This window comes from Notolepis coatsorum, assembly GCF_963971535.1.
Source record: "Notolepis coatsorum genome assembly, chromosome: 19".
Taxonomy (NCBI): domain Eukaryota; kingdom Metazoa; phylum Chordata; class Actinopteri; order Aulopiformes; family Paralepididae; genus Notolepis; species Notolepis coatsorum.
In genome coordinates this window covers 24570248-24597787 of record NC_140183.1, presented here as the reverse complement: position 1 = coordinate 24597787, position 27540 = coordinate 24570248, and the positions used below count along the sequence as shown (strand labels likewise).

Here is a 27540-nt window from a genome sequence, read left to right as displayed (position 1 = left end):
TAATAATAATAATAATAATAATAATAATAATAATAGTGTAGTGCTAATCAGATGTATGTACAGAGTTGTAGTATAACGGGGCATATGGCCCTGAGCCATTGTCTTGTATCTCATCCTGTATACATACGCTTGCAGTAGTTCTTAGTTCTATCTATTACTAAATTTCACAATTTTCTTATATACTTTGATTCTGCTGTCGCCATGTATGCATATGCTCACTGCATGTATTTGTTGCTCCATCTCCGCCCACTACAAATATGGGAACTCTCTAACCCCCCCCCTCATCTCCCCATCTCTCTGAGTGGTTGTCTCGTAGTGTTGACCAAGGTGGTGGATGTCTCTGGGTCTTGGCCAAGATTGCAGTGACTGTTCTATGTGCACCACCGAGGCCATGGATCAGCTTCTTACCGTCTTCTGTCCGTGGTCTGTCAACGTGGTTTAGACGTTGAGTTCATTGCTGGGTTATGTACTTCTATTCTATTCACATATATGCTTACTACGGTAACGGTACACAGAAGCCACGGTTCGGTACGTACCTCGGTATTGCGGTCACGGTTCGGTACGAGTTCGGTACAACAGGAAAAACATATTATAATTATTATTATATATTCATAATAATTATTATAATTATTATTATTAAATAGAATAATTTTATATAGGATTGCCGTGGTAGTCAGTGATACTGGTGTCATTCTGTGTTCAGGCATCCACTGAGTAAATTAATTGCCTACTGCCCCTTTAACAACTTAAGCTGCTCCCATAGTCGAGCGGACTGTACACGGACTGGACTCTGCGGAGGTCCACTGGACTCTTTGAGCTTTCATAGTCGAGCAGATCTCCGCGGACCAATTTCCTACATGTCTCGCGCCAGTTTACACCAGTTTACACCTCGCGCCAGTTTGTGTGACACCAAGTGGGCGCCGCGGACGTCCGCGCGTCAGAAAATAGGAGCTTCGCACTTGGACTCTGCTTTGGGTCCGCTTTGAGTACCCTTTGGGTCAGCTTTGAGCCCGCGGGAGTCTGCTCCGTGTACGGTCCGCTCGACTATGGGAAGGGCTTTAGGCTTGTTAAGTTTCAGTTTCACTGCATGTGAAGCCGAGACTGAAGATTTGAGAACAGATGACATGTTACACAATGGCAGCGGATTTATCAATATTTTGGATACACAGTAGCAGTTCAACTGGAGAGGAGCTCAGATGATCAATCCGGAAAAGTATGTAGGCTATTGCTTTTTTTTTCTCAATCAGCTGTGAGAGAATGTCCATAGTTGGCGTGTGTGTTGGTGACACACCAACTTTACTTGGTGTGTGTCTGTGTGTGTGTCTTTCCATTGGGCGAACAAGAAAACGAAAGAAAACTGTAAAATTGTAATGACCCTGCTGTGTTACAAACATGATATAATTCATTCAAGGTTTTGTTTTAGGGACACCCGACACCTGTAGTAAGGCGGGGGGGAGGGGAAACTCACGGGGAGAAACAGCCTGCAATGCGCGCTGTTATGGTGTCCGCTTGTCATCGTGCGTGTGTTTACAAGCTTCAACGTTTTATTCATCATCTAAATTTGGCAATACAAGCTTAATATTCAACGTTAAAGATCAATGTAAGCCAGTGTAAAGTAAAGTAAAGATATTGAGTACCGCACCATCAAGCCCATACCATAAATTCGCGGGACGAATACACGTACCGTTACACCCCTAATGCTTACCACATGTATCTATTGCTATGTCCGCCCATCACAATCACGCAAACTGTCTAACGCCTGTCCCGTCATCCCTGTGAGTGGCTGTCTCGTGGTGATGACCGGGAGGATGCGACCCTCTCTGCACCACCCCCATGCCTCAAATAGATCCACCATTATTTTGAAACAGGGCGATGTTTACCATGGTATAGCGCACAAACGAAGGGATGTAGAAATTAACTGTTTCGTCCCTATTGTACTATAAATAGTGCCTGTCAATGAGCCCTACTATTGTCTCCATAGCTATAATATAGAATATACGATGGGTCCGCAAACATCGTGAAAATGGTCAATAACGCTGGCGCCAGGGAGTAAAGATGGGAAAACAGCGTGGCAGTCAATGAGTTAAGTGTTTAAAAGTATATTTGTATGCATATGCACTTGAGAGTATATATGCAATGTTTTCTTTTGTGCTTTCATAAACGAATTCAAAGTACATGTTTAGTATGATAGTCATTAATATATTGAAAGTGTGATCGAAGTACACATAAAAAAGTGTTTTACTTGGTCTGTATTTACTATTTCTTATTATCTTGTCATTATTATTATTATTATTATTATTATTATTGTTGTTGTTATTGTTGTCAAATGAAAATTGAAAATATTTTAGTTTTTAGTTTTTTACAAATACATCAAAAGTATAATTACAATATATTTAAGTACATCCTAAGTACAACTATTAACACACTAAGTCTAACTTAAGTGGCTTAAATTTAACACAACTTTAGTATACTTTCTGAATACATACAAAGTATACTTTCAGAAGATATACTTTAGTATACTTTGTTTTTAATGGAACACTACTACCTTGGTGTCCTGCAGGAAGTGTGTGACTCCTGCTGTCGTCTTCAGGTCGTCTATGTTGAGGCTGATGTTGTCGTAGCCCCTCCTCTCATCATCAGTGAGGGGCGCGACATCATCTGTGACACCAGGAACCAGGATCTTTCCGGTGTGGTCCACCAGGCTTCCTATTGGTGCATAGACAGAGAGCGTCATTAACCAAATCACCTCTGAAAGGGTGCACTTTGTAAGATAATTTTTTTTATCCACTTTTTCTCCTTATTTTCTATTTTTCTCCCATCCCAATTTCGTGTATCCAATTCTCCCCTCCCCTGTCTTAAACGTTGCTCGACTATAGAATAGAATAGACTTTTAATTGTCATTGCACAGTATACAACAAAATTTCAGGGGAGCTCCCACAGGCCGTAGTACATATATACATACATGAACACATAACACATATAACACTGTACATAACAGAATATTTTAAATAATAAAGTGCATAATGGGTGGTAATCAGAGATTATCAAGTGCAGTGGTAAATGCATGGTGCCCCCCACTGGTCGGTTGTAGAGAGGATATAAGCCTTGCATCACGTGTTCCCTCCGGCATACAAGGAGGCAACCTGTCACACTCTCATTGGCGAGGTGTAACGCATGGGAGGCTACGCCACCCAGCCGCCCATACTTTGTAAGATAATTTGGAATTACATTTTTTCATCTACATCATTTCATGGAGCTGTAATTAACACAACACAAGGATTTCGAGAGAGTGAACAGTTTCAAGTACCTCAGAGTCCACATATCCGAGGACTTGACATGGACCACACATTTAGACAGTGTTGTGAAGAAGGCACGGCAGCGCCTCTACTTCCTTAGGCGCCTAAGAAAGTTCAAAGTGAGTCAGAAGGTCCTAAAGAACTTCTACTCATGCACAATAGAGAGCATCCTGACTGGTAACATCATCACCTCCTGGTTTGGGAATAGCACCGCACACGACCGCAGCAGACTGCAGAGAGTGGCTCGATCAGCCGAACGCACTATTGGAGGTGGGCTTCCCACGCTCCAGGACATTTACACCAAGCGTTGCAGGGCCACGGCTAAGAGAATAGTCAAAGACTCTAGCCACCCAAACAACTGCCTCTTTGCACTGCTGCAGTCAGGCGCACCTACCGCAGTCTCATGGCCAGTACAGAGAGACTCAAAAGGCCCCAGGCCATCAGGATGCTCAATGACTCTCTTTTTTTTGAACAAATGTGTGTTTTTTATTTTTGACATGACATTTACAGTAGAAATCCACTATAAAACACATAAATGCTCTTACTCGTCCCCCCCCCCCCACCGGACCCCCCTTGAATACATCCATTATTCCGTTTGATACCAAGGATTAATAGTTCATATAATGCTTTATCCTCTCCACCACTTCTGACCAGATTGCTATGCTGGCTTCATTAACACCTAGAATTCGTGCGGTAGATATCTCTAGGTAAATCACATCAAGATAGGTAAGAATCCATACCCTCCGGCACATTTTATCAGGTTGAATCCAGCGTGATGCTATTAGCTTTTTGGCAGCCGTAAGACCGGACAAGATTAGCCTCTTTATATGTACAGAGTGTGATAACTGAGAGACATCATTCAGCAACAATACAGAAGGCATTACAGGTATTGTCAAAGACAAACATCCTGATAATAGTGTGGTTATTTCTTCCCAAAATATCTTAACAGGCGGACATTCCCAATACATATGCATAAATGTACCACTATCACCGTTTGTACATATTGGAACATCGAGAGTCTTGTTTAAGCCCCATACGGTTCAATCGAATAGGAGTTGGGTAAATCCTATGAATCAAATTAAGATTAATCTGTTGATGATCCGGGTTACGTGACGATAGCCGAACGCTCAATGACTCTCAATGACTCTATGCAACATTATCCTCTATCCATCTACATTCATTGCACACACATCCACATGCAAACACTCACTTTAAACATGCACACACTCACTTTAAGAAGAAGAAGAAATCTTTATTTGTCATGCAGATTTAACACACACACACACACATGCGATGGGCGACCCACAGGAACACACACACACACACATGCACTGAGTCGCTGATGAAATGTTCTCTGCACTTCCCATCCTTCCCCCCCAAGAACAGCTGGGAGCAGACAAGGGCTGCAGCATGCGCTGCTCCTGTCCATCTTCGTCAGGGACGCGACAGCGTTAGCGATCTGTTGTGCATGCTTTTCCATTGGGTTTATCTTATCGGGAGGGGTAACCCTTGCAAGCACGGGGAGAACATGCTAACTCCACACAGAAAAGCCCGGGAGATCCCCCACCTGAGTACCTGGCAACGCGGAAACCTGATCCCCAAGAGGGAATCGAAACCAGGACCTTACATTTACATTTAGTCATTTAGCTGACGCTTTTATCCAAAGCGACTTACAAGTTCTGTGCGACAAGACAGCAAGAAGGGTATAACTCTATCAGCTGAGTAACAATGTTCATCAAAGTGTTGCGTGTTACAGTGTAGGTTAGTTTATTAGGACAAGTGCATGACAGTAAGGTTAGTCGGGGTTAGATTTTTTTTTTTTTTTTCTTTTTTTTTTATCATTTCAGATAATGGTTGAAGAAGTGAGTCTTTAGTCGACGGCGAAATATTGGACCTTCTAGCTGTGAGGCAACAGTGTTAACCACTACACCACTGTGCTGCCTACCACCTACTTTAAACAAACACTCACCCTTAACACTCACTTTAGACACTTTAAACACTACACCATATTGTATCTATTTATTACAAAAGAATTGCACTACTGTACATACATACATTTTCTTTAACATTTTGCTTATTTTTTTTGGTTTGTATTTTGTACCTCATTGTCTGCATTTTACTTCATTGTACTTTAGGTTGTACTTTAGTTTGTATCTTGTTTAATGTATATTTGTATAGTGTTTTTAGACTTTATTCTTCTTTTTACTTTTTTTTACTGTATGAAGCATATTCTCAGGGGCTCATACAGAACCAAGCATTTACCTGTAATGTTCTTTATACGTGACAAATAAAACAAAACTTGAAACAATGTCTCCGATGACATCACTGGAGGCCACATTCAAACAAATTTACTCTCAATAACATTCAATGAATGTGAGCAAAACTGTTTAGAGTTTTTGGATGTGTGTGAGATTATGTTAAAAATAAGTCGTTTTTTTTTGGTGAAGATCAAGATGATGTGGGGGGATGCCCTTTGGAATATATCAGTGTTTACATGTGTCAGGCTGACAGCTTAAATGTACTCTGTGAACAGTATGTAGAAGCTTCTTCTCACCTAGTAAGGCTATCAGATCAGTCATAGGCTCGTTGATGGAACCCCCATACACCCCCGAATGCAAGTCCTGCCTGGGGCCATCCACCTTAAAACACACAACACAGGCTTAGAAACAGTCAGAGTCTAAGTCTCTTTATTTAAATGAAATTCTTAGTTAGGCTAGCTATTTGTACAGACAGCTATTGGGATAACTCTGACAGCAGGAAACAGCACTGAATGAATGCTAAATAATTATATTGTTCATAAACAGATTATCCTTAATCTCCGGATCTTTGAACAGCAGATATATTTTCTCCTGAACGATCACCGTCTTTTCTCTCAATCAACCCAGTGAGCTTTTACCTCCACAAAGAAATAGGAGCTCCCCCTGGTTCCGTAGGTGAGGGCAGGGTTAGTGGTCACCCAGACGTTATCAGAGATGACAAAATAGTCCACGTCTGCAAAGAAGCCGTCCTTCCTCGCCCTGGTGAGCTCCAGCAGACCGTACGAGCCTGTCTCCTCCGTCCCCTCTATGATGAACTTCACATTCACAGGTACTTCCTGGAGGAATAATACCTTATGTATACTGTACGTCCATAATACCTTATTTATACTGTACATCCATAATACCTTATTTATACTGTATGTCCATAATACCCTATTTATACTGTACATCCATAATACCTTATTTATACTGTATGTCCATAATACCCTATTTATACTGTACGTCCATAATACCTTATTTATACTGTATGTCCATAATACCCTATTTATACTGTACATCCATAATACCTTATTTATACTGTATGTCCATAATACCCTATTTATACTGTATGTCCATAATACCTTATTTATACTGTATGTCCATAATACCCTATTTATACTGTACATCCATAATACCTTATTTATACTGTATGTCCATAATACCCTATTTATACTGTACATCCATAATACCTTATTTATACTGTATGTCCATAATACCCTATTTATACTGTACATCCATAATACCTTATTTATACTGTATGTCCATAATACCCTATTTATACTGTACATCCATAATACCTTATTTATACTGTATGTCCATAATACTCTATTTATACTGTACGTCCATAATACTGTCTGTTCTGATTTGCACATAGATTGACAGCGGGCCATTCTCAAATATATTTCAAATCAGTCAACAACAAGTGTTTTATTTGAATTAATTTCCACCAATTGTCCATTGAAATCAATATTGAGGTAGGGGACAGCAGTCTGGGTGTAGGGGACAGCAGTGTTGGTGTAGGGGACAGCAGTGTGGGTGTAGTAGGGGACAGCAGTGTGGGTGTAGGGGACAGCAGTGTGGGTGTAGGGGACAGCAGTGTGGGTGTAGGGGTCAGCAGTGTGGGTGTAGGGGACAGCAGTGTGGGTGTAGGGGACAGCAGTGTGTGTGTAGGGGACAGCAGTGTGGGTGTAGGAGACAGCAGTGTGGGTGTAGGGGACAGCAGTGTGGGTGTAGGGGACAGCAGTGTGTGTGTAGGGGACAGCAGTGTGGGTGTAGGGGACAGCAGTGTGGGTGTAGGGGACAGCAGTGTGGGTGTAGGGGACAGCAGTGTTGGTGTAGGTGACAGCAGTGTGTGTGTAGGGGACAGCAGTGTGGGTGTAGGGGACAGCAGTGTGGGTGTAGGGGACAGCAGTGTGGGTGTAGGGGACAGCAGTGTGGGTGTAGGGGTCAGCAGTGTGGGTGTAGGGGACAGCAGTGTGGGTGTAGGGGACAGCAGTGTGGGTGTAGGGGACAGCAGTGTGGGTGTAGGAGACAGCAGTGTGGGTGTAGGGAACAGCAGTGTGGGTGTAGGGGACAGCAGTGTGTGTGTAGGGGACAGCAGTGTGTGTGTAGGGGACAGCAGTGTGGGTGTAGGGGACAGCAGTGTGGGTGTAGGGGACAGCAGTGTGGGTGTAGGGGACAGCAGTGTGGGTGTAGGGGACAGCAGTGTTGGTGTAGGTGACAGCAGTGTGTGTGTAGGGGACAGCAGTGTGGGTGTAGGGGACAGCAGTGTGGGTGTAGGGGACAGCAGTGTGGGTGTAGGGGTCAGCAGTGTGGGTGTAGGGGACAGCAGTGTGGGTGTAGGGGACAGCAGTGTGGGTGTAGGGGACAGCAGTGTGGGTGTAGGGGACAGCAGTGTGGGTGTAGGGGACAGCAGTGTGGGTGTAGGGGACAGCAGTGTGGCAGGGGTCAGCAGTGTGGGTGTAGGGGACAGCAGTGTGGGTGTAGGGGGACAGCAGTGTGGGTGTAGGGGACAGCAGTGTGGGTGTAGGGAGACAGCAGTGTGGGTGTAGGGGACAGCAGTGTGGGTGTAGGGGACAGCAGTGTGGGTGTAGGGGACAGCAGTGTGGGTGTAGGGGACAGCAGTGTGGGTGTAGGGGACAGCAGTATGGGTGTAGGGGACAGCAGTGTGGGTGTAGGGGGACAGCAGTGTGGGTGTAGGGGACAGCAGTGTGGGTGTAGGGGACAGCAGTGTGGGTGTAGGGGACAGCAGTGTGGGTGTAGGTGACAGCAGTGTGGGTGTAGGGGGACATCAGTGTGGGTGTAGGAGGCAGCAGTGTGGGTGTAGGGGACAACAGTGTGGGTGTAGGGGACAGCAGTGTGTGTGTAGGGGACAGCAGTGTGGGTGTAGGGGACAGCAGTGTGGGTGTAGAACTGTACAGTATCTAAATAACGTGTTGATATCAGATCCATATCACCTTCTCCGTGGCTCTATATGTTTCCAGGGCGTGAAGCCAGGCCAGAACTGGACCTTTGTTATCCGTGGCACCACGTCCGTACAGATTCCCTGGAGAAGAGAACGTTTCAGCTATTAGGTTGTTTAAAGGGGAATGCCACCCATTTTCAATAATTCACATGTTACATTACTGTTCCACACGACATGCACTGCTACTACTGAAGCTACCGTAGAAAGCAGAAAGGGGACCCTCACATTTATGATGTCACCTGGATGTAAGAATCTGCAGTTGCCTTGACTTTGCCTTGACTCTGATGTCACATCCAGGTGACATCAGAGTTCTCTTTCAGATTTAAATGTTACATGTCATGTAGCTCTGCTCAGCGCCATATTGCACATACTTCACTCCAGTACTTGTGCACTGAATAAAAACTCACAAATGTACCTTTACCTACCAACATCCGTCTGGCCACACCCCTATCCGCCACCTATATACATTTACATTTACATTTAGTCATTTAGCTGACGCTTTTATCCAAAGCGACTTACAAGTTCTGTACGACAAGCCATCAGGAAGAGCACAACTCTATCAGCTGAGTAACAATGTTCATCAAAGTGTTGAGTGCTACAGTGTAGGTTAGTTTATTAGGACAAGTGCATGACAGTATGGTTAGTTAGGGTTAGATTTTTTTTTTCTTTTTTTTTTTTTTTAATTCAGATAATGGTTGAAGAAGTGAGTCTTTAGTCGACGGCGAAAGATTGGACGTGTTTCGGCTGTCCTAACTGGGGTGGGTAGTTCATTCCACCATTGTGGGGCAAGGACTGAGAATAGGCGACTTCTCTTTGATGACCCTCCCGGAGCTTGGATAGGAGTAGGTCTGAGGCGGCCAGAAGATGCAGAGCGTAGGGGTCTTGAGGGTGTGTAGTTAGAGACCATTGACCGGAGGTAGGCGGGAGCAGTTCCCTTTGCCGCACGGTATGCTAGGTCAAGGGCCTTGAAGCGGATTCGTGCAGCAATGGGGAGCCAGTGCAGGTCCCTAAGAAGTGGGGTGACATGGGCCGACTTCGGTAGGTTTGAGATCAGGCGGGCCGCTGCGTTCTGAATGAGTTGAAGAGGCTTAGTGGCAGTGGCCGGGAGGCCAGCGAGCAGTGCGTTGCAGTAGTCGAGGCGGGAGATGACTGTTGATTGGACGAGGAGTTGGGTGGCTTCTTTTGTCAGGAAGGGGCGTATCCTTCTGACGTTGCTCAGGAGGAATCGGCAGGTTCTGGTTGTCGCTGCGATGTGAGCAGAGAAGTTCAACTGGTCGTCGAGGACAACACCAAGGTTCTTGGCGGTCGGGGACGCGGTCACAGCTGCATTCTCGACTGTGATGGAAAGGTCGGTCAGGGGGGAGGATTTGGCCGGCAGGTGGAGCAATTCTGTTTTGCTTAGGTTCAGTTTGAGGTGGTTGGTCGTCATCCAGGCGGAGATGTCGGACAGACAGGCCGAGATCCGCTCAGAGACGTGGATATCTGAGGGAGGGAAGGAGAGGAAGAGTTGAGTATCGTCGGCATAACAGTGGTAGGAGAAGCCATGAGACGTGATAATGTTACCCAGTGATTTAGTGTAGAGGGAGAAGAGAAGGGGTCCTAAAACCGAGCCCTGGGGGACACCCGTCCGCAGGGGGCGGGTGGCCGACAGGGTCCCTCTCCATGACACTTGGTAGGAGCGGTCATTGAGGTATGATGACAACCATGTCAGCGCAGAGCCAGCCACTCCCATTCCTGCGAGGGCCGCGAGGAGGATCTGGTGGTTGACTGTGTCGAAGGCTGCAGATAGATCTAGGAGAATCAGGACAGAGGAGAGGCCTTTCGCTTTTGCTAAGTGAAGTGCCTCTGTGACCGCAATGAGGGCTGTCTCTGTGGAGTGACCAGTCCTGAAGCCTGACTGATTAGGGTCTAGGAGGTCATATATAAGCAGGGCTGTGGCCATACACTCACCTCCTTCTTTGCTTTCACCACAAGAAAGTGCCTGTCTACCAATCACTTTGACGAGGTTTATTAGCTGAAGGAAGTTGAGTAAAGCGTTCACATTATTTCTTGCTCTTTTCTTTCTCTCATAACTTCAAAAGAAAAGAGCTACGCTATAATGTTTACCTCGGGGGGTCGCGCTAGCAACCTCGCCCTTCACCAGCTGTTCTCCGTTGCCTCCTCTGCCGTGCGTCTTGGGGCGGGTTTGACGCCACTGTCGTGGACGTCATCCGCGCCCGGTAGGCGTCCGGTGGGTAGCTTGCCTCTCCGAGGAGCTGGTGCACCAGCGCCGTCTCCTGTGAGATGGCCTGGTTCCTGCTCTGGTTCCTCCGCCACCGGGGAGTCGTCTGCCGATGGGCGGCCGGCTCTTCTCATGGCGGAGGATTTGAGACGCAAGCTTTTTGCGTCTGCTCGCTCCCGTCGTAGGATGGAGGCTTGCAGGCGCGAACGGCCTGGTTTCGGGGAGTTGCTGGAGCCGGATGACGGTGCGTCTGTTTCTCCGTGCCCGATGGAAACGGAGGATTACATGGTAGAAGCAGATGTACTCTTGTTCGACGCTCCGGTGGAGACATGTCCCCCTCCCGTTCAGGATGAAATGGCAGGGGGTGATATGTCTCCTTGGGGTCCCTCGTATTCTGGTGTCGGGTTAGAACCTCCGACTCAGCGACGAGATGCCCTGCTATCAGCCACATCGGAAAGTGGCTCTGCAATGGGCAGTAGTCTGTCGTATGTGAGGGACGCAAGCTCGATGGGGGGAGGTACGCATGGGGAACTACGTGCCTTGTTCCCCGAGCTCATGGCGGCGGCGGCAGTCGCAAACGGCGTGCCGCTGCCGCAGCCACTGCCTGCTCCTGTCCCTGATGATCTCATAGGTCACTTATGGCAACGTCTTCCTGTGAGGGAGACGGGCGTTGTCTGCCCATTTTTCCCCTCAATGGAGGCTTACGTCCGTCAGGGACAGGTGGTCTCCCACATCACGGGCCTCACCCCCGCCTACGTGCAAGTCACGAGGGTGGTGGGTCTGGTCGAGGGTATGAAGGAGGGGGTGCCTTGGCTTGATAGGCCAATGGCGTCTCTCCTTTGTCCTGAGGTGGTGTGGGAGCCTTTGCGGAAGCCGGTTCCCCACGGGAAATCGGCGAGGCGGTTGGCCAACTGGAGCGACCAGTCGTTCATCGCCGGTACTCAAACCCTGGCTGCTACGTCTAACATCGCGCAGCTAGCGAGGTTTATGTCCGGGATGATGACGGGCGGTACGGTGCTGACGGAGGAACAACATGTTTAGCACGCCCAGGCGGCCGGAGCCATCCTGCATCTGAGCCAGCTGCAGGCCATCGCCGCCGGGAAAGTACGCGCCCTGGCCACTCTAGCTCAGCGCCATCTTTGGCTGGAGCAGGCGCGAGTGCCGGACAGGAAGAGGCTTCCCCTGCTGACGGCACCCCTCTCCGATGCTGGGCTCTTCGGGTCGGCGTTGCAGCTCATGACTGCAACCTGCAGGGATATGCAGGAGGAGCGGTCCGTGCTCCAGCCTCACTTCCCCCCGCCCGATGTCGCCGGTGGAGTCAGGCGGAAGGCTCGTCGTCGGGGATCCGCGTCCGATGCCGCCGCCACTACCACCGCCACTGCTGGCCCTTCGGCAAAGAAGGCCAGGAGGAGAGAGGGCGCCTCGTCCACTACAGCCGGCCCATCCACACTCGGAGGTGACGGTAGGGATCGTCGAGACCAGGCAACCCTTTACCGTCCCTCCGGGGCTCCCCGGGGTGGCAAGCCACGAGCGGCTCGTGGCAGGCGTCGCTAACAGTGACTTTTTCCCCTATTGTTTCCCCTGTTTCCCTTACCCGGCCCACATATGATTTTGTCCAAATAAAAAGTCCCTCCTAGGAGGGACTGTATTTTGTTACAAACTGTGTGTTTATTCACTACATATGATGGGGATACGATGTGTAAACCTTCGCTAGTGTGGGTTTGATAGGAGGGCTAGACTTTTAGTCTGTTTGGTCACTATGTGTGCTTAGCAAGGCCTGTGGCTAACACTCTGTCGAAAGGGTTTTTTCTTCCTCGGCCTGAAGACTTATGTTCTTCATATAAAGGTAGAGGTTAGTTGTGTGTTCTGTTGCTTAAAACGGTGATATTGAGCCACAACACTGTAGTGTTGGTCTGCAGAAGTGCTCGTGTGTGTAATGGTACCACAGTCTTTTAGACCGCTCTCTCTCTAACTTCTGTGTTCTTGTAACATAAAACACGGGTGTCGTGTTCACATATAAACCTTGGCTTTGTTATAAACCCTGTTCACAGACTTTCGTCTGTGGCTAGCGTGCGTTGGGTTAGCTTATCCTTTGGATATACGCTGTTCGTTAGCATGCTGGCTACTTAAGGTATCATATGGCTATTGTTGTTATCGTATACAAGGGTTGGGTTTGTGAGGGTGTAACCGAATAAACCCCTCCTTCCCTCTTCTGATTGGTCGGGGGGTTTGCCCCGCTTTTCATTCGGTCCGGCCACGCTGATAGGTCAGCTCGGCACGGGGGGGGGGGGGGGGGGGGAAGGGTTTCTCTGACTCCGCACCTATCACGGGCAGTTGAGTCATGGGATTCCCCCGGTCATAGAATACGTCACTGGGCGCGTTTCTATTGGACGATGACTTCCGTGAGTTCTTTACAGGCCCCATGTGTGGTTCTCTGTTATTGTCAAGTTGTCGTGGCAGAGCGTAGGAACTTGGTGTTCTGCTACGCTCGATATATGTGTAACTTGAGCCTTTTGGTCACATGGCTCAATGTTACGTTGACTTTTCAATTTGTGGCTCACGTGGGAAGTCTCTCTGAGGATTCCCATCTCCCCCTTGTGGAGAGGTTGACGGGGTGTAAAAATAAAAAGATTTTTTCCCTCAGCCGCGTCACATGGGATCCATGTCAGTCTGCTTTTTCTTTTTTATAAAAAAGAGGAAATAAAGCGCGATGGTTTCTTGTCGTTCTCCCAGGCGGCTTGGAGGAACAATGTCTGGTGTCTTGTGACTATCCATTGATGTGTTTGGGTCTCGACGTGTACATAGTGCTGGCCCTGGGTGCTTCTCATGGGAATCACGCATGGGCCTGCGCGCCCTGGTTGCTCATCATTAAAACTGCATTTTTATAGGGCAACTGGGATGGAGTCTGTCTCTTCCGAGTACCACTGTTGTCTCGACGAATTCTCGTTCATATCTGGGGGATGTTAACGGAATAGATCAAAACATAGGTAGAGGGGTCTCACGCCCTTGGGGTGGGCCACTGAGCGCGGTACATAGGGGACGTTCTGGTCACGCCGGTCCAGATCAGTTAACCCGTTGTCCGCCGGGGAGGCAGATCTGCTGTTCTGGTACCCTGAGGGACTTGTGCTTTTTTCAGGGGAAAAAATGCCAGGTCGGCCCGGGTGTCACAGGGTTTTGACGTTATGGAGATGTTCGTGGTTGTGTTACTGCGTGTTACCCCTCACTGTTAAGGCTAAGGGGGCCTGGTCTCTCTCCATTCTTTTCGCCCCTCTTTTCTCCTGTTCAGCATGGCTGGGAGGGGGCTGTTGAGGTGATTCTTTGGAATTCCTCTGGCATCCCTGTGTACGTCCCGGTCCGCCGGGCCCGGTCTGAAGTTGTTTCGTCGATCCGTAGGCCTGGGATAACCCCTTTTTGAAAACTGAAACACTTGTACTGCGGTATAGCCAGTGTATACCCGCAGGTGTGTTTTGGAGTTTTTTCCTGAGGGGTTATAGGAGCAACCACCTCATGTTGAACCAAAAGGGTGGTTGATTCCCTGGTGTGTTGGAGCGGAGTCAACTCCCGGGTTACCCGTTTGAGTGTGCCCCTGCACGTTCATGACGTCTGCCAATCGTGTCAGCCTTCTCTGCCTCGGCCCCTCTAGAGCGTCAGGGTTTTTTTTGTGGAAGCTTTGACATGGTGCTCAACAATGCCAGCATACGCCGCTTCCGCCGGGGTGCTGTTTTCAGTTGACCCCTTTGGCGCCTGTCAAGTGCCTGCTGCCTGGATTGAGGAATCGGCCTCTTCTGGAGGTCGTCTCCCCGGTGCGCTGCCTGCTCCCGCTGTAGTGTAGCCTCTTGAGTGCTTTGAGTTACAGCCATGCCGCCCTGAACGCGTCCGATTTTGTTCGATTTCGGAGGCGGTGTAGGTTCAGGCCTGGGTTGTGCTTGGTTGGTGACTGCCTGGATATGCCAGGGGCAGTGAGCCAGGCGGCGTGCTGTTGGGGGGAAGGGCCTGCTCTTGGATGGGCCCTGTCCGAATACGCTGGCAATGTGAGGTCTCGATGCTGTGGCGTCATTGGCCTCTCCGGGCCCCCTTTTTTCCGGGGGGATCCAGTCCCTTCTGGGACTGGGTCCTCCTTCGCGCTCCGCTGCTACGGCCTTGCCACGGGGTTGTGCTTTGCTCTTGACCCCGTGATTTTGGGGGTGGTAACAACGTTTGTTCCTTCCGTTCGTTCCCTGGTGGCATGCGGGTTGTGCGTGTGCGTAGTCGTGGGTGCGCCCCACGATCTGCTCACCCTGTGCGTTAAGTTGCTCGAGTTCCTCTTCACACGGTCGGATCCGTCTCCCTCCCGTCCTCCAATACGGAGGGTCGTGGGGGCTCAGGTCCTCCCCGGTTCTGATGATTGTGGGGGGCCTCAGTGGGGTACATTTGTCTGGCGTAAGCTCTGCTCAGCTCCTGTGGTGCAATATGGCGCTGAGCAGAGCTACATGACATGTAACGTACGGTTATGTATATAACCATAGTTACATGAATGTAGTGACGCTCAGCGCCAAGACGCCACTGCGGCCCCTGATCTTGCCTTGTGGTGAAAGATTGAGAAGGAGGTGAGTGTATGGCCACACCCCTGCTTATATAGGTGGCGGATAGGGGTGTGGCCAGACGGATGTTGGTAGGTAAAGGTACATTTGTGAGTTTTTATTCAGTGCACAAGTACTGGAGTGAAGTATGTGCAATATGGCGCTGAGCGTCACTACATTCATGTAACTATGGTTATATACATAACCGTACGTTAATGGTAAGTGGTGCATTTATATAGCGATTTTATCCAAAGCGCTTTACAACTTTTTGTGCCTCACATTCACCCATTCACTCACACACCCGACGGTGGAGGCAACCATGCAAGGAGCCAACTTGCTCATCTGGAGCAATTAGGGGTTAAGTGTCTTGCTCAAGGACACTTCAACATGCTACCCGGGAGGAGTGGGAATTGAACCCGGAACCTTCTGATTACCAGACGACCGCTCTACCTCCTGAGCCACTGTCGCCCCAGCTTTCCAGCTTTAAAGCAGAGGCTGAATGGTGCTTCTGTAGCAGTCATTCGCGTCATTCATGCTAGCTTCCTCTCTCAGGCTGAAACCTGTTCTCGACCCAGTTTCAAACTGTCGGTTCTGTCCTTGCCAGCATGAAAGACAAGCAACGCTCCCAATCAAGATAAACTAAATGGAGGGCGGCTGGGTGGCGCAGCGGACATTGCGCTCGTCACCAACGCAAGAGACACCGGGTTTGACTCGGGCTGTCGGCGTTGCCTCCGGCTTGGGCCAGCCGTCATACTAACTCAATTAGTATGTCGAGAGGGGTGCCGTCATACTAACTCAGTTAGCGGGTGGAAGTCGATGGGTGGTAATCTGGACATTGTGGACAGCGACTCCTACAGGTCGGTTGAGGACGCCTGCACAGCAGAGACAGGAAATGGCGGGGGTAGTGTGAGCCTCCCACACGTTACACCTCGCCAATGAGAGTCCGCGCTGGCAGGTGAAAAGATGTGACAGGCTGCCTCCTTGTGTATCGGAGGGGACACATGATGCAAGGCTTCTATCCTCCCTACAACCGGCCAGTGGGTGGCATATGCGAGCAACGTTCAAGACAGGGGAGGGGAGAATTGGCACAGCGGAATTGGGATGGGAGAAAAATTGAAAAAGAGGAGAAAAAGTGGATAAAAAAATATATATATAAACTAAATGGTTTAGCTGAAAGGTTTATGATGAGTGAGTTATGAGTGAACTACCTGAAGGGCACAGGAATAACATCTGACTTCTTCAAATGGGTGGCATTCCCCTTTAACAAGACCCTGACAATATGGTACAATATTGTATATACATTTTCAAAACCAATGAATATTATTAAATTATGCAGGCCACCCCTTAATTGGCTGGTATCAATCCCTTGTCTCCTGAGCCTTTCAGCCATAGGGAGGTGTAATGCTTACATCATTGCTGTTTCCCGCGCGGTCCACCCCTCTTGAAATCGCAATGTATTTCCAATGGACACATTTATAAATCGTCTCGTTTAAAACAAATAAAGCATGAACATTGGCATGGTGTACCTTTCTGTGTGTATTCACCCACAATCTATAGCTCAACATGAAAAAATTCAAAATTAATCGTAAAGGTAGCAAATATGTTTTCGTTCACTGAGGAACTACACTTCACTCTGGCGCTGCTGACAGATGACAGCACTGAACGACAGGTGTTCTACTGGTAAGTGTAGTTATTTTTTAACGACAAATTAAACAACCTTATCTAACTTTATTTCAACCAAAAATGCTTAAACAATAATGTTGGTGATAGAAGGGAACTAATTTTGTGCAAAATGGAAAGCTTGCCAATGTTCATCATGAGGCAGAATTATTACAATAGCCGATAATACATTTTCCCAATGATAAATCCCTATACGGGGGGACCACGCGGGAAACTGATGTGACGTCAGACTACACCTCCCTATTGTGTAGTGTGATGTGTGCCTGGTGCCAGTGTATGGCAGCCATTGAGCCTGCGTAGCCCAAGGTTGGGTGCTACACAGTGGTGGTTATCCACGCTTTCATTTCATCTAGATTAGACTACTGCAACTCCCTCTATATAGGCATCAACCAGTCTTCCCTGTCCCGCCTACAGCTAGTACAAAATGCCACTGCCAGACTCTTGACCGGAACCCGTAAGAGAGACCACATCACCCCTGTCCTTGCCTCCCTTCATTGGCGTCCAGTACGCTACAGGATAGATTTTAAGGTTCTCCTATTCGTTTTTAAAGCCCTTAATGGTCAGCCCCCCTCCTACATCTCAGACCTCCTATCCCCCTATTCCAAGACCAGGTCCCTCAGGTCAGCCGATCAGAGGCTCCTGACAGTCCGGAGGTCTAACCTTAAGCTCAGGGGGGGGGCCGTGCCTTTGCTGTCACAGCCCCTGAACTGTGGAACAGCATCCCCACCTCCATTAGGCTTGCCCCCTCGATAGATGCCTTCAAATCTAGGCTCAAAACCCACTTCTACCTATTAGCTTTTCCCGTTCACTGACTCATGCCCTGTTTTCCTGTGTGCTTGCCTGTGTGCCCTCCCATAAAACGGAGTTGTGATTGTTGTCTATATGTATCTATGTATCTACCCTCTGTACAGCACTTTGGTTGACATGTGTCATGTTAAATGGGCTATATAAATAATCTGATTGATTGATTGATTGGTGAAGGAGGCAATTTTCACCCTACATTGTGAATCGCTTTGAGTGTCTAGAAAAGCGCTGTATAAAATATCATTAATTCATTCACGTGGTCGAGGTGGAGCTACAGTAAAGCCTAATCATCAGGCAGGCAACATGGGACCTAATCGTCATGCAACATGGGACCTAATCGTCATGCAACATGGGACCTAATCGTCATGCAACATGGGACCTAATCGTCATGCAACATGGGACCTAATCGCCAGGCAACATGGGACCTAATCATCATGCAACATGGGACCTAATCGTCAGGCAACATGGGACCTAATCGTCATGCAACATGGGACCTAATCGTCAGGCAACATGGGACCTAATCGTCATGCAACATGGGACCTAATCGTCATGCAACATGGGACCTAATCGTCATGCAACATGGGACCTAATCGTCAGGCAACATGGGACCTAATCGTCATGCAACATGGGACCTAATCGTCATGCAACATGGGACCTAATCGTCATGCAACATGGGACCTAATCGTCATGCAACATGGGACCTAATCGTCATGCAACATGGGACCTAATCGTCAGGCAACATGGGACCAGCACCATTGATCTCAGTCAGGTTGAAAGGATCGGTGCTCCAGCCATCTTGTCTCCGGGCTGGTTGGACGTCCACGTGGCCGTAGATGCAGAGCGTGGCTTTCTTTGTGTCTCTGGCAAACTCAGCCAGCAACACCGGAGGCACAGGAACCGTCTCCCCACTGGGCAACTTTAACACAACAGGGCAACAGGGCGTTATTACAAAATGTAGTTATTATAAAATGTGCTTCAAAAGGCAACAAGCTCTATGGATCTATGGATGTACAGTAGTAAACAGAACACCGTAGTCCTCAACATGCACATTGCACTATGCTGATCAAAGCAACAGTATGGCTCTGTGATGTGTTTTAAAGGAACACGCCGACATTATGGGAAATGCGCTTACCGTCTTTCTCCAGAGTCAGACAAGAAGATAGAAAGCTATCTGGCTGCAAGCTAGCCTAGCTTAGCACAAATTAATGGAAGTGGATATGAACCACTAGCCTAACTTAAAACTAGGGGCGAGTTGTTTTTGGCTAGGCTAGTGGTCTGTATCTGCTTACATTCATCGGTGCTAAACCAGGTGAGCTTGCAGCCGGATAGCACAGAGAGGAAATTGGTATCCATCTTCTGTCTGACTCAAGTGTAATACCACCAGTGTGCATGCTTGAGGACTACGATGTTCTGTTTACTACTGTAAACTACTAACGAATCGGTCACAGTCAACCAGCACCTGCTAAGGGGTCTGACCCTATAGCTCAGCTGGTTAGTGTGGCCGCCTGTCGATCCTATGGTCCCTGGTTCAAATCCACTAGATTACACTAGTGTATATCCATAGATCCATAGAGCTTGTTGCCTTTTGAAGCACATTTTGTAATAACTACTGTACAATGCCCCTGTGTTTCATGATAATACATTATGATATTTACAACAATATGCTTTTGCGAGCTGTATTTAATGATTATAGCATACAATGGCAGCGTGTGGCTTCCTTTTTGAGAGCTCCTGAGGGCAGGAGAGCAGGAAGAGTGTCGAGAGGAGAAGAAATGCATTGTAGCTTTTGGTCTTTTCACTGGCTATGTTGACAATAAAGAAATAAAATGGCACTGGCCTTATCCTTTAAGGGTAATTCCTGTATTTTTAAACTGGACCATATTTTAAATCATTTGGGCTATACATGAATAATAGGGACAATGATTTTTGTAATTAGTCCAGTATTGATCGAAAAACACATCAGCTGACAGCCGCAAAACGGTGGTTATCCTATAGAGTGTCTCGCTTGGACTATACTCGTGTGTCTATTGCACTTGCTGAAAAAAACAATCATGCACCTTACATCTACCATAGCCACGGCTACCTCCGGTCACATATAGACCAGATGTAGTGGCCATGCTCACCCTTCCGAGTCTGAATTTCACGTGAAAACAGCCAAGGGTCCTCAGGGCCGAAAAGCGAGACGCTCTGTCAGTAGTCGTATAACTAGGGTTATAGGATAACCACCGTTATACTTCCTACCGCCTATTGGACTAAATGGGCGGAGCAGAGCGCGTAGCCCCGATAAATGTACCCCCTGAGGTCCCTTACGACCATCAGAGCGGAGAGGGTCCTATCCCCACACTCGTCCTAACGAGGAGCGGGAGGGTAGGCCTCCGATACTATGCGTAATAAGGCGCAGCTTACCTAAAAACGCACAACGTGAGTGGACCGTGTGTAATCAAACCACTGTCCACATCACCACACATCCCTGCATGCTAACCCGCTAGAGGCAGGATGCAGAAGAGGTCCCAGCCCTAAGGACCGCATGAGAGACAGAACTCTCTGCCAGGTCCACGAGATAGAACCTGCCCAAAGGACCTGGTGAGGACCACGAAGCCACAGCATACGCGTCCTCCACCGAGGCTCCTCCAGGCACAGGTACTCTGGTCGACCCGAACAATCGTATAACTCACCCGCTCGTCTAGCGGAGGTAATGGCCAGGATACACGCAGTCTTTGGAAGACAGCTGCTCCAATAGCTAACGCTCGAGAGGTTTAAAAGACACCCAATCGCCTAACCAGGGCTAATTGGAGGTCCCGGTTAGGGTACAAATCACGTTTTAACAGGCTTGAGATGCTGTGCGCCCAGCAAAAAACCTTTTCCCAGAGGGCGGCAGAATAGACGTTGCGCCCTCGAAGCTTATGACATGGGGACATAGCAGCAGCATATACCCCTACTATCGGAGCCGAGGGCCTATCCAAGATAGACTGAAGGAAGGATAGAACCGAGTCTAGAGGACATGACCTCAGGTCCAAATACTCAGCCCACCACCACTCTTGAAAATACACACCACAGCCTGCTTGAACCCCGGCCGTGGGCGGAGCGCACGCGCCCCGCTAATGGTATCAACGTCAATACCTATTTATTCCAAATTCAACCTCCCAGCGACCAGGCCATCAGACGGTGTCTAGGCCAGGCGGTTGAAACACTGCGCCGTGTGCCGAGAGAGGGCTCCTGAGACCATGGGCATAGACCCTGGTTGAGCCACTAGGCGTTGGATTGGAACGGGGAACCAATAGGCTGATCCGGTCCGGCACAACCAGCCCTGACGTAACCACCCCCAGAGGAGGGTTGCTCCTTTGACTGTGAACCACAGGGGGTGCTAGAGGGACTGACTGCTCGTAAGCAGCTCCACGGTGGCCCACCCGCTGGGTGGGGAACCCCCCTGTGACGTCAGGTCTGCCCCGTTATTTAGAGGTGGGACTTAAGCATAGGGCGCGGGGCAAATATGGACCAATGAAAGGGGATCTCCCTACTGAGTACAATGGTGGAACCCGCAAGTCTCTATGACAAACGGTTCAAAAAATACAAAAAAGGGGCGGGACTTAAGCATAGAGGGCGGGCAAATGTGGACAAATGAAAGGGGATGTTAGGGTTTGTAACCGACCACAAGCGAAACGGCACAGAGAGAGTTGTTTCAGAGTTAGCCAAAAACAAGGGCGTGTTTATTCTCAGAGTCACAAGATTGAATTAGGTGGAGAACAGAACAAACGGGGAATCTGGCATGTGAAGAGGGTTGCGGCTCTGCAGATTCTCCCAGTAGGTGGTGGTGGGAATTAGCTTGTGACGTCTGAAGCCGCTCTGCAGATTCTCCCAGCTCACTCCAGGTGGAAACGGGAAGAGAGAGAGAAATCCCAGTTAGCCAGCGCACACAGAAACAGAGAGGTGACTGATCCAAATAAATATCCAAGTGACTTGATCTTCGGTGTGATACACACAGTTAGCAGAGTCCAGAGAAAAAACAATACGGTAATCCAAAGTGTAAATCCAACAACAAAAAATAGGTGAGAACAGTATAACAAAAACGGGATCTCTTCGGTGTTTCACTAACACACAAAAAACTGGTGATCCAAAAGAACTGTTTCCAAAAACTCACCAGAGCGCAACGCGTAAAGCGGGCAGATAAACGAGGCGCAGCTTCGTACGGGGAATCAGGTCTCTCCACAGGGATACTTCACGAAAGTCGTGGGGAGCAACAGACAGGGAACAGCGACGGGAAAGAACAGGCAAATGCAGGGAATATTCAAAACGATCCAACATTGATATTAGGGGAATGAGGGTATATAAAGCCAGAGGGTACTGATGACAAGCTGTGACAGCTGCGGGATGAAATTGATCATTGCTCCAGAAGCGTGTGGTGGGGAGAGCACCAATCAACACGGCATCTTACAGGAACGGAGCGTGTGGTGGGGGAATGCAATTAATTAACAAAATACCTTAAAGGAACGGAGCGAGTGGGTGGGGAGCGGACCAAACCTCACAGGGGATCTCCTTCTGGACTGTTACCATGGACACAGTTACTTACAATAGCAACCGTTACCATAGCAACAGTTATTTTTTGGTTGCCATCGTGACCATTACCATAGCAACCGTTACCATAGCAACCGTTTTTTGGTTGCCATGGCGACTATTACCATAGCATCCTTTTTTTGGTTGCCATGGCGACCGTTACCATAGCAACCGGGTTTCTTTGGTTGCCATGGTAACCGTTACCATAGCAACTGTTTTTTTTGTTGCCATGGCGACCGTTACCATAGCAACAGTTTTTTTTGTTGCCATGTTTTTTTGCCATGGCGACCGTTACCATAGCATTTTATTTTTTTTTACCATAGGAACAGTTTTTTGGTTGCCATGGCGACCGTTACCATAGCAACCGGCTTTTTTGGTTGCCATGGTGACCGTTACCATAGTAACCGTTTTTGGGGGGGGGAATGTTCATTGTTGACAATAAGGTGTTATATAAAGTTACCGATGACCACAGACGTCTTGTGGTGCCTGCTAGCTGTAGAGCACTGGTCATGCACCTAGCACACACCCTCCCATGGGTCGGCCATCTTGCCGCCATACAAAAGAATTACGTGTCAGTGCACGCTTTTATTGGCCCTGCATGTACACACAGACATTCAGAAATATTGCACCACATGCCCCACATGTCAGAAAACATGCCCTGCCCGCAAATTGCCATGGACATTGTGGGCCCTCTGGTTAAAAGCAGCGGTGGACACCAGTACATCCTGGTTGTGAGTGACTACGCCACCCGTTTCCCAGAGGCCTTTCCCCTGCGCACTATCACCGCTCCCGTGGTTCTGCGTGCTTTGGTACAGCTGTTTTCCAGAGTGGGGATACCAGAGGAGATCTTGACGGACCAGGGGACCAACTTCATCTCTAGGTTGATGCACCTCTTCCACAAACAACTGGGCATCTCAGCAATTTGGACCACCCGCAAACTGATGGGTTGGTCGAAATGTTCAACCAGATGCTGAAGAGGATGTTGCAGAAGTTTGTGGATGACACTGGCAAAGACTGGGATCGCTGGCTCCCATTTCTGTTCTTCACAGGCCTCAACAGGTTTCTCCCCATTTGAACTGTTGTATGGCTGGGAGGTACAGGTGTCACAGGTCTTATTTGGACATGCCCTGAGTGGGAGTCGAACCCGGGTCGGCCACACCGCAGGCGCGATTACAGACCGCTATACCAAGAGGTGAATTCACTTCTTGGTAACGTGTCTGTATGCCTTTTTTTTTACTTGCAGTACCGCTACGTGCCACAGTCACTTCACAACACTTGAAGTCCATCGTGACTGTGGATATACTCGCGGTACCTCCGTTACACAGGTCCGTTGGATCTGCTCCGAAAGGGCTGGGAGGGTCCTTCCACCCATTCGAGTGACAGAGGGGTGGTGCAGTTTGTGCTGGAGATGAGGGATCGGCGGGAGGCAGAGGTCAACCTGTGTGAGGCCCAGAAAGGTCAGAAGGCCTGGTATGACCAACAGGCCAGGCACCGTGAGCTACAGGCTGGACAATGAGTCCTGTTGCTCCTCCCTTCGTCCAACAGCAAGCTCTTGGTGAAATGGCAAGGGCCATACCTCATCACCCGCAAGATGGGTCCCGTCACAGGGAGATATGTACTTAACCTGTTTTATAAATGTTTTGGAAAATAAATGTTAGCTGTAGTTGTGAATAGGAATGTTGTTCATTCTTTGCTGTGGGGAAAACCCTACTTCTTCTACTTACTTTCTAGGGACATGACGGTGGTGATGTTTCTCCAAGAGCAATAGATTTCACCGTAGTCTCACAATCCACTCCAACCAAGACTCGACACAGAGGAGACCAAGAACCATCTCCATCAACTGGGCTTAGTGTCTCCTCTAACTTGACACTTTTAGTGTCTTTAGCTCTTTTAGTGGACATACTTTGACATGCACAATTGCCCCATGTGATTACACTACATTGCCGGCTGAAGCAACCTCTCTCAATACTGGACCAATGACAAAAATTATGAATTTAGACCCCAAATGATGGACAAATATGGTTCATGTGTATTACCATTTTAAGCAGGGTCATGTTGAAAAACAAGAGGGACACAGTTTAATCCACCCCTAGGTGTGTATTACTCTGTGACTCCTCTGGTACCTGATGTGTGCCGACATCTGCAAACTCCACACTGCCTCCCAGCTCACGGATCATCTCTGCTGTCATGTTCATCATCTTCTCGATCTCTCCCCATTTGGCGGGATCTCCAGAGTCACTCTGAACAGCCACCCACTCCCTCAGCCTCTGATCCACGAAGGGCAGGATTATCCAGAATCACATCCAATCCATAAATCAAACGCAAAGAGAACGTAACCCCGGTCCAAAAAAAGAGGGGGGGGGGGAACAGTAATGGAGATGTATTTTTACTCTCTACTTAACTGACTGAGCTCTAAGACCAAGACTCATAGTAGTGGTGTTTTTACTCTACTTAACTGACTGAGCTCTAAGACTCATAGTAGTGATGTTTTTACTCTACATAACTGACTGAGCTCTAAAACTAAGACTCATACTGTAGTAGTGGTGTTTTACTCTACTTAACTGACTGAGCTCTAAAACTAAGACTCATAGTAGTGGTGTTTTACTCTACTCAACTGACTGAGCTCTAAGACTCATAGTAGTGGTGTTTTACTCTACTCAACTGACTGAGCTCTAAGACTCATAGTAGTGGTGTTTTACTCTACTTAACTGACTGAGCTCTAAAACTAAGACTCATAGTAGTGGTGTTTTTACTCTACTTAACTGGCTGAGCTCTAAGACTCATAGTAGTGGTGTTTTTACTATACTTAACTGATTGAGCTCTAAGACTAAGACTCATAGTAGTGGTGTTTTACTCTACGTAACTGACTGAGCTCTAATCATAGTAGTGGTGTTTTACTCTACGTAACTGACTGCGCTCTAAGACACATAGTGGTGGTGTTTTTACTCTACTTAACTGACTGAGCTCTAAGACACATAGTGGTGGTGTTTTTACTCTACTTAACTGACTGAGCTCTAAGACCAAGACTCTAGTAGTGGTGTTTTTGGATGTGGGCAGGGATGCGTTGCTCATGGGATGGGGTTGCACGACGTGCAACCAGCTTTTGTGAGCAGAAGCGCGTGCACGCACATGCACAGATGTGCACGCACGTGCACACAGGAATGCGCTGCACTCGACTGATGCACCAACTCGTTAAGTACCCACCTGGCTACTTTGCATATCAATAGCGCCGGTCGACAGGTGTGTTCAAATACGTTCTCAGATACATTCACACAAAACTTGTGAATGAAATGTGTTACATTCCATTCGTAGAGGCAATTAGACACTGTCTTTAGTCTGTGCTTATGCGAGGGAACATTTATGCACATGCGCGGGAGCGCGCGCACGCGCCCGGGAGCGGGTACTGTATTTTGTGTTTGTTTACATTGATATTGTTCGTACGCATTGGAGTAAAACACACCTATATATATTCTGATTTACAACAGGTTAAGATCCAAAAAGGCTTATTTTCCATCAACAAATCAACAACCCCTTGGAGAATGTATGTGAAACTGTTACGTTCCACCTGGTCCTGCCCACTCCCCCCTCCTATTCCTGGACTTATCCCTCCACCTCACTTCCCCCCACCTATGCATGGTCTTATCCCTCCACCTCACTTCCCCCCTCCAATCCATGGTTTTATCCCTCCACTTCACTTCCCCCCACATGTTCCTGCTCCTTTTCCTCCACTTGTTCATCCACATCCTCCTCCACTCATTCATGGACTTCTTCCCCCACCTGCTGGACAATACCCCTCACCACCTCTGGGACTCCTTGAACAATTATGTATAATTGGCTTATCTATGTTACTATGTGTCCTTCCCCTCTTGTTAAATCTCCCTGTCTGTCTGTTGCCCTTTGTGTGTGTTCCACTGTCTGGTTGATGTATATTTAGTATTGGTGTCTTGTTAGTGTTATGTTCCCAGTGTGTTTAGTCTTGTCTTGTATTGGTTCTCTAGTCTGTCAGTCTGTTTTCCCATCCCAGGTGTCTCTCGTTGTAATCAGCCCTCATGTGTCTCGTTTGTCAATTAGTCTGTGTATATTAATCCTGTCTTCCCTGTTCCCTGTGTGCGATCATTGTTTGCTGTTAGTGTGTACTGTTTCCTGTTTGTTTGTTTCCTGCATTTGTTCCTGTCGTTGTTTCTGTTCCAGTTTGCTATACCTTGTTTGTTCACCCGGTCTGCCATGTCTTACTAAGTAAGTGTTTGAGTTTAGTGTTTTGTTGTATCACCTCTTGTTTCATTTTCCCTCTTCCAGCGTTTGCTGGGAGGTTTTGGTTTGTAGTGCTCCCAGTTATATGTCTAAGTAAATCTCCTTTGAATCACTACCCGCCTTGTCCTGCCTGCTTCCTCACTACCCTGTTCTGCGTTTGGGTCCTACCTACAACACCACCATGTCAAACCCTAACAGAAACTCCCCCACATGTATGCCCACTTTTTATTATTCAGTCCTCATTGTCAATTTACACACACTATTTAGGAGCATGAGTGCTCTTAAAAAAAGAAATAAACTTAAAGGTGCTATAGATAACATGTTTATGTAGAGTAATAATTATATATAGGCTATAAAGGATAATAATAATACATCCGATGGGACATAGTTGTGAAAAGTTGACTAGCAGCGTTACCAGAAGGGTTGGACATGTCTTCAGAAATCTAGATTGCAGGTTGCTGCGGGAGGAGGGATGGACCCGGTCGCTCTGAGAGAGAGAGAGAGAGAGAGAAAGCGGAGTCGAAGCGGGGCAGGGGAGGGTCTGGGAATTGGGAGGAAGTGTGTCGGCGGATGGACGAGAGGGTGCTGGCGCGGAGTTTGGAAGTTGATGACAGAAAGTTATGCGGTGATGTGGAGGCGGCACCGGCGTGGAGGGTGGGATCCCGTTGTCGTGCTGTGTTTTCGGGGGACGGCAAGAGGTACCCGGGGGTTGTTTCCTTGATCGAAGGTAAAAAGTGCCGGGTCGAGTTTGACGGCTATAACGGTGACGAGGAGATGGATGTGGCCGCCTTGCTGATCCGTGATGAACTGCTTTCGACGTCGGGAGCGGGGGCGGGTAGTGAGAGCGAGGGAGGTGTCGATAGGGACGGGGACGGTCGTGACAGGGGAAGGGAGTCAGATGGTGACAGTATGGAGG

At 48.2% G+C, this 27540-nt stretch overlaps 1 protein-coding gene across 2 annotated transcripts in view; it reads right to left on the bottom strand.

Annotated features, from left to right (window-relative positions):
* Window positions 1-27540, bottom strand: part of LOC311246799 (beta-Ala-His dipeptidase-like) — a 39224-nt gene that overhangs the window by 9231 nt on the left and 2453 nt on the right. Inside the window, exons 3-8 of one of the 2 annotated variants that reach the window (XM_084337049.1) lie at window positions 24497-24640; window positions 18576-18738; window positions 8551-8639; window positions 6193-6390; window positions 5851-5935; window positions 2546-2706 (exon numbers count right to left, since the gene is read on the bottom strand). In XM_084337049.1, coding sequence (XP_084193175.1) covers window positions 2546-2706; window positions 5851-5935; window positions 6193-6390; window positions 8551-8639; window positions 18576-18738; window positions 24497-24640 — 840 coding nt within the window. The remainder of the gene's footprint in view (window positions 1-2545; window positions 2707-5850; window positions 5936-6192; window positions 6391-8550; window positions 8640-18575; window positions 18739-24496; window positions 24641-27540) is intronic. The other variant, XM_084337050.1, reaches the window with a different exon arrangement.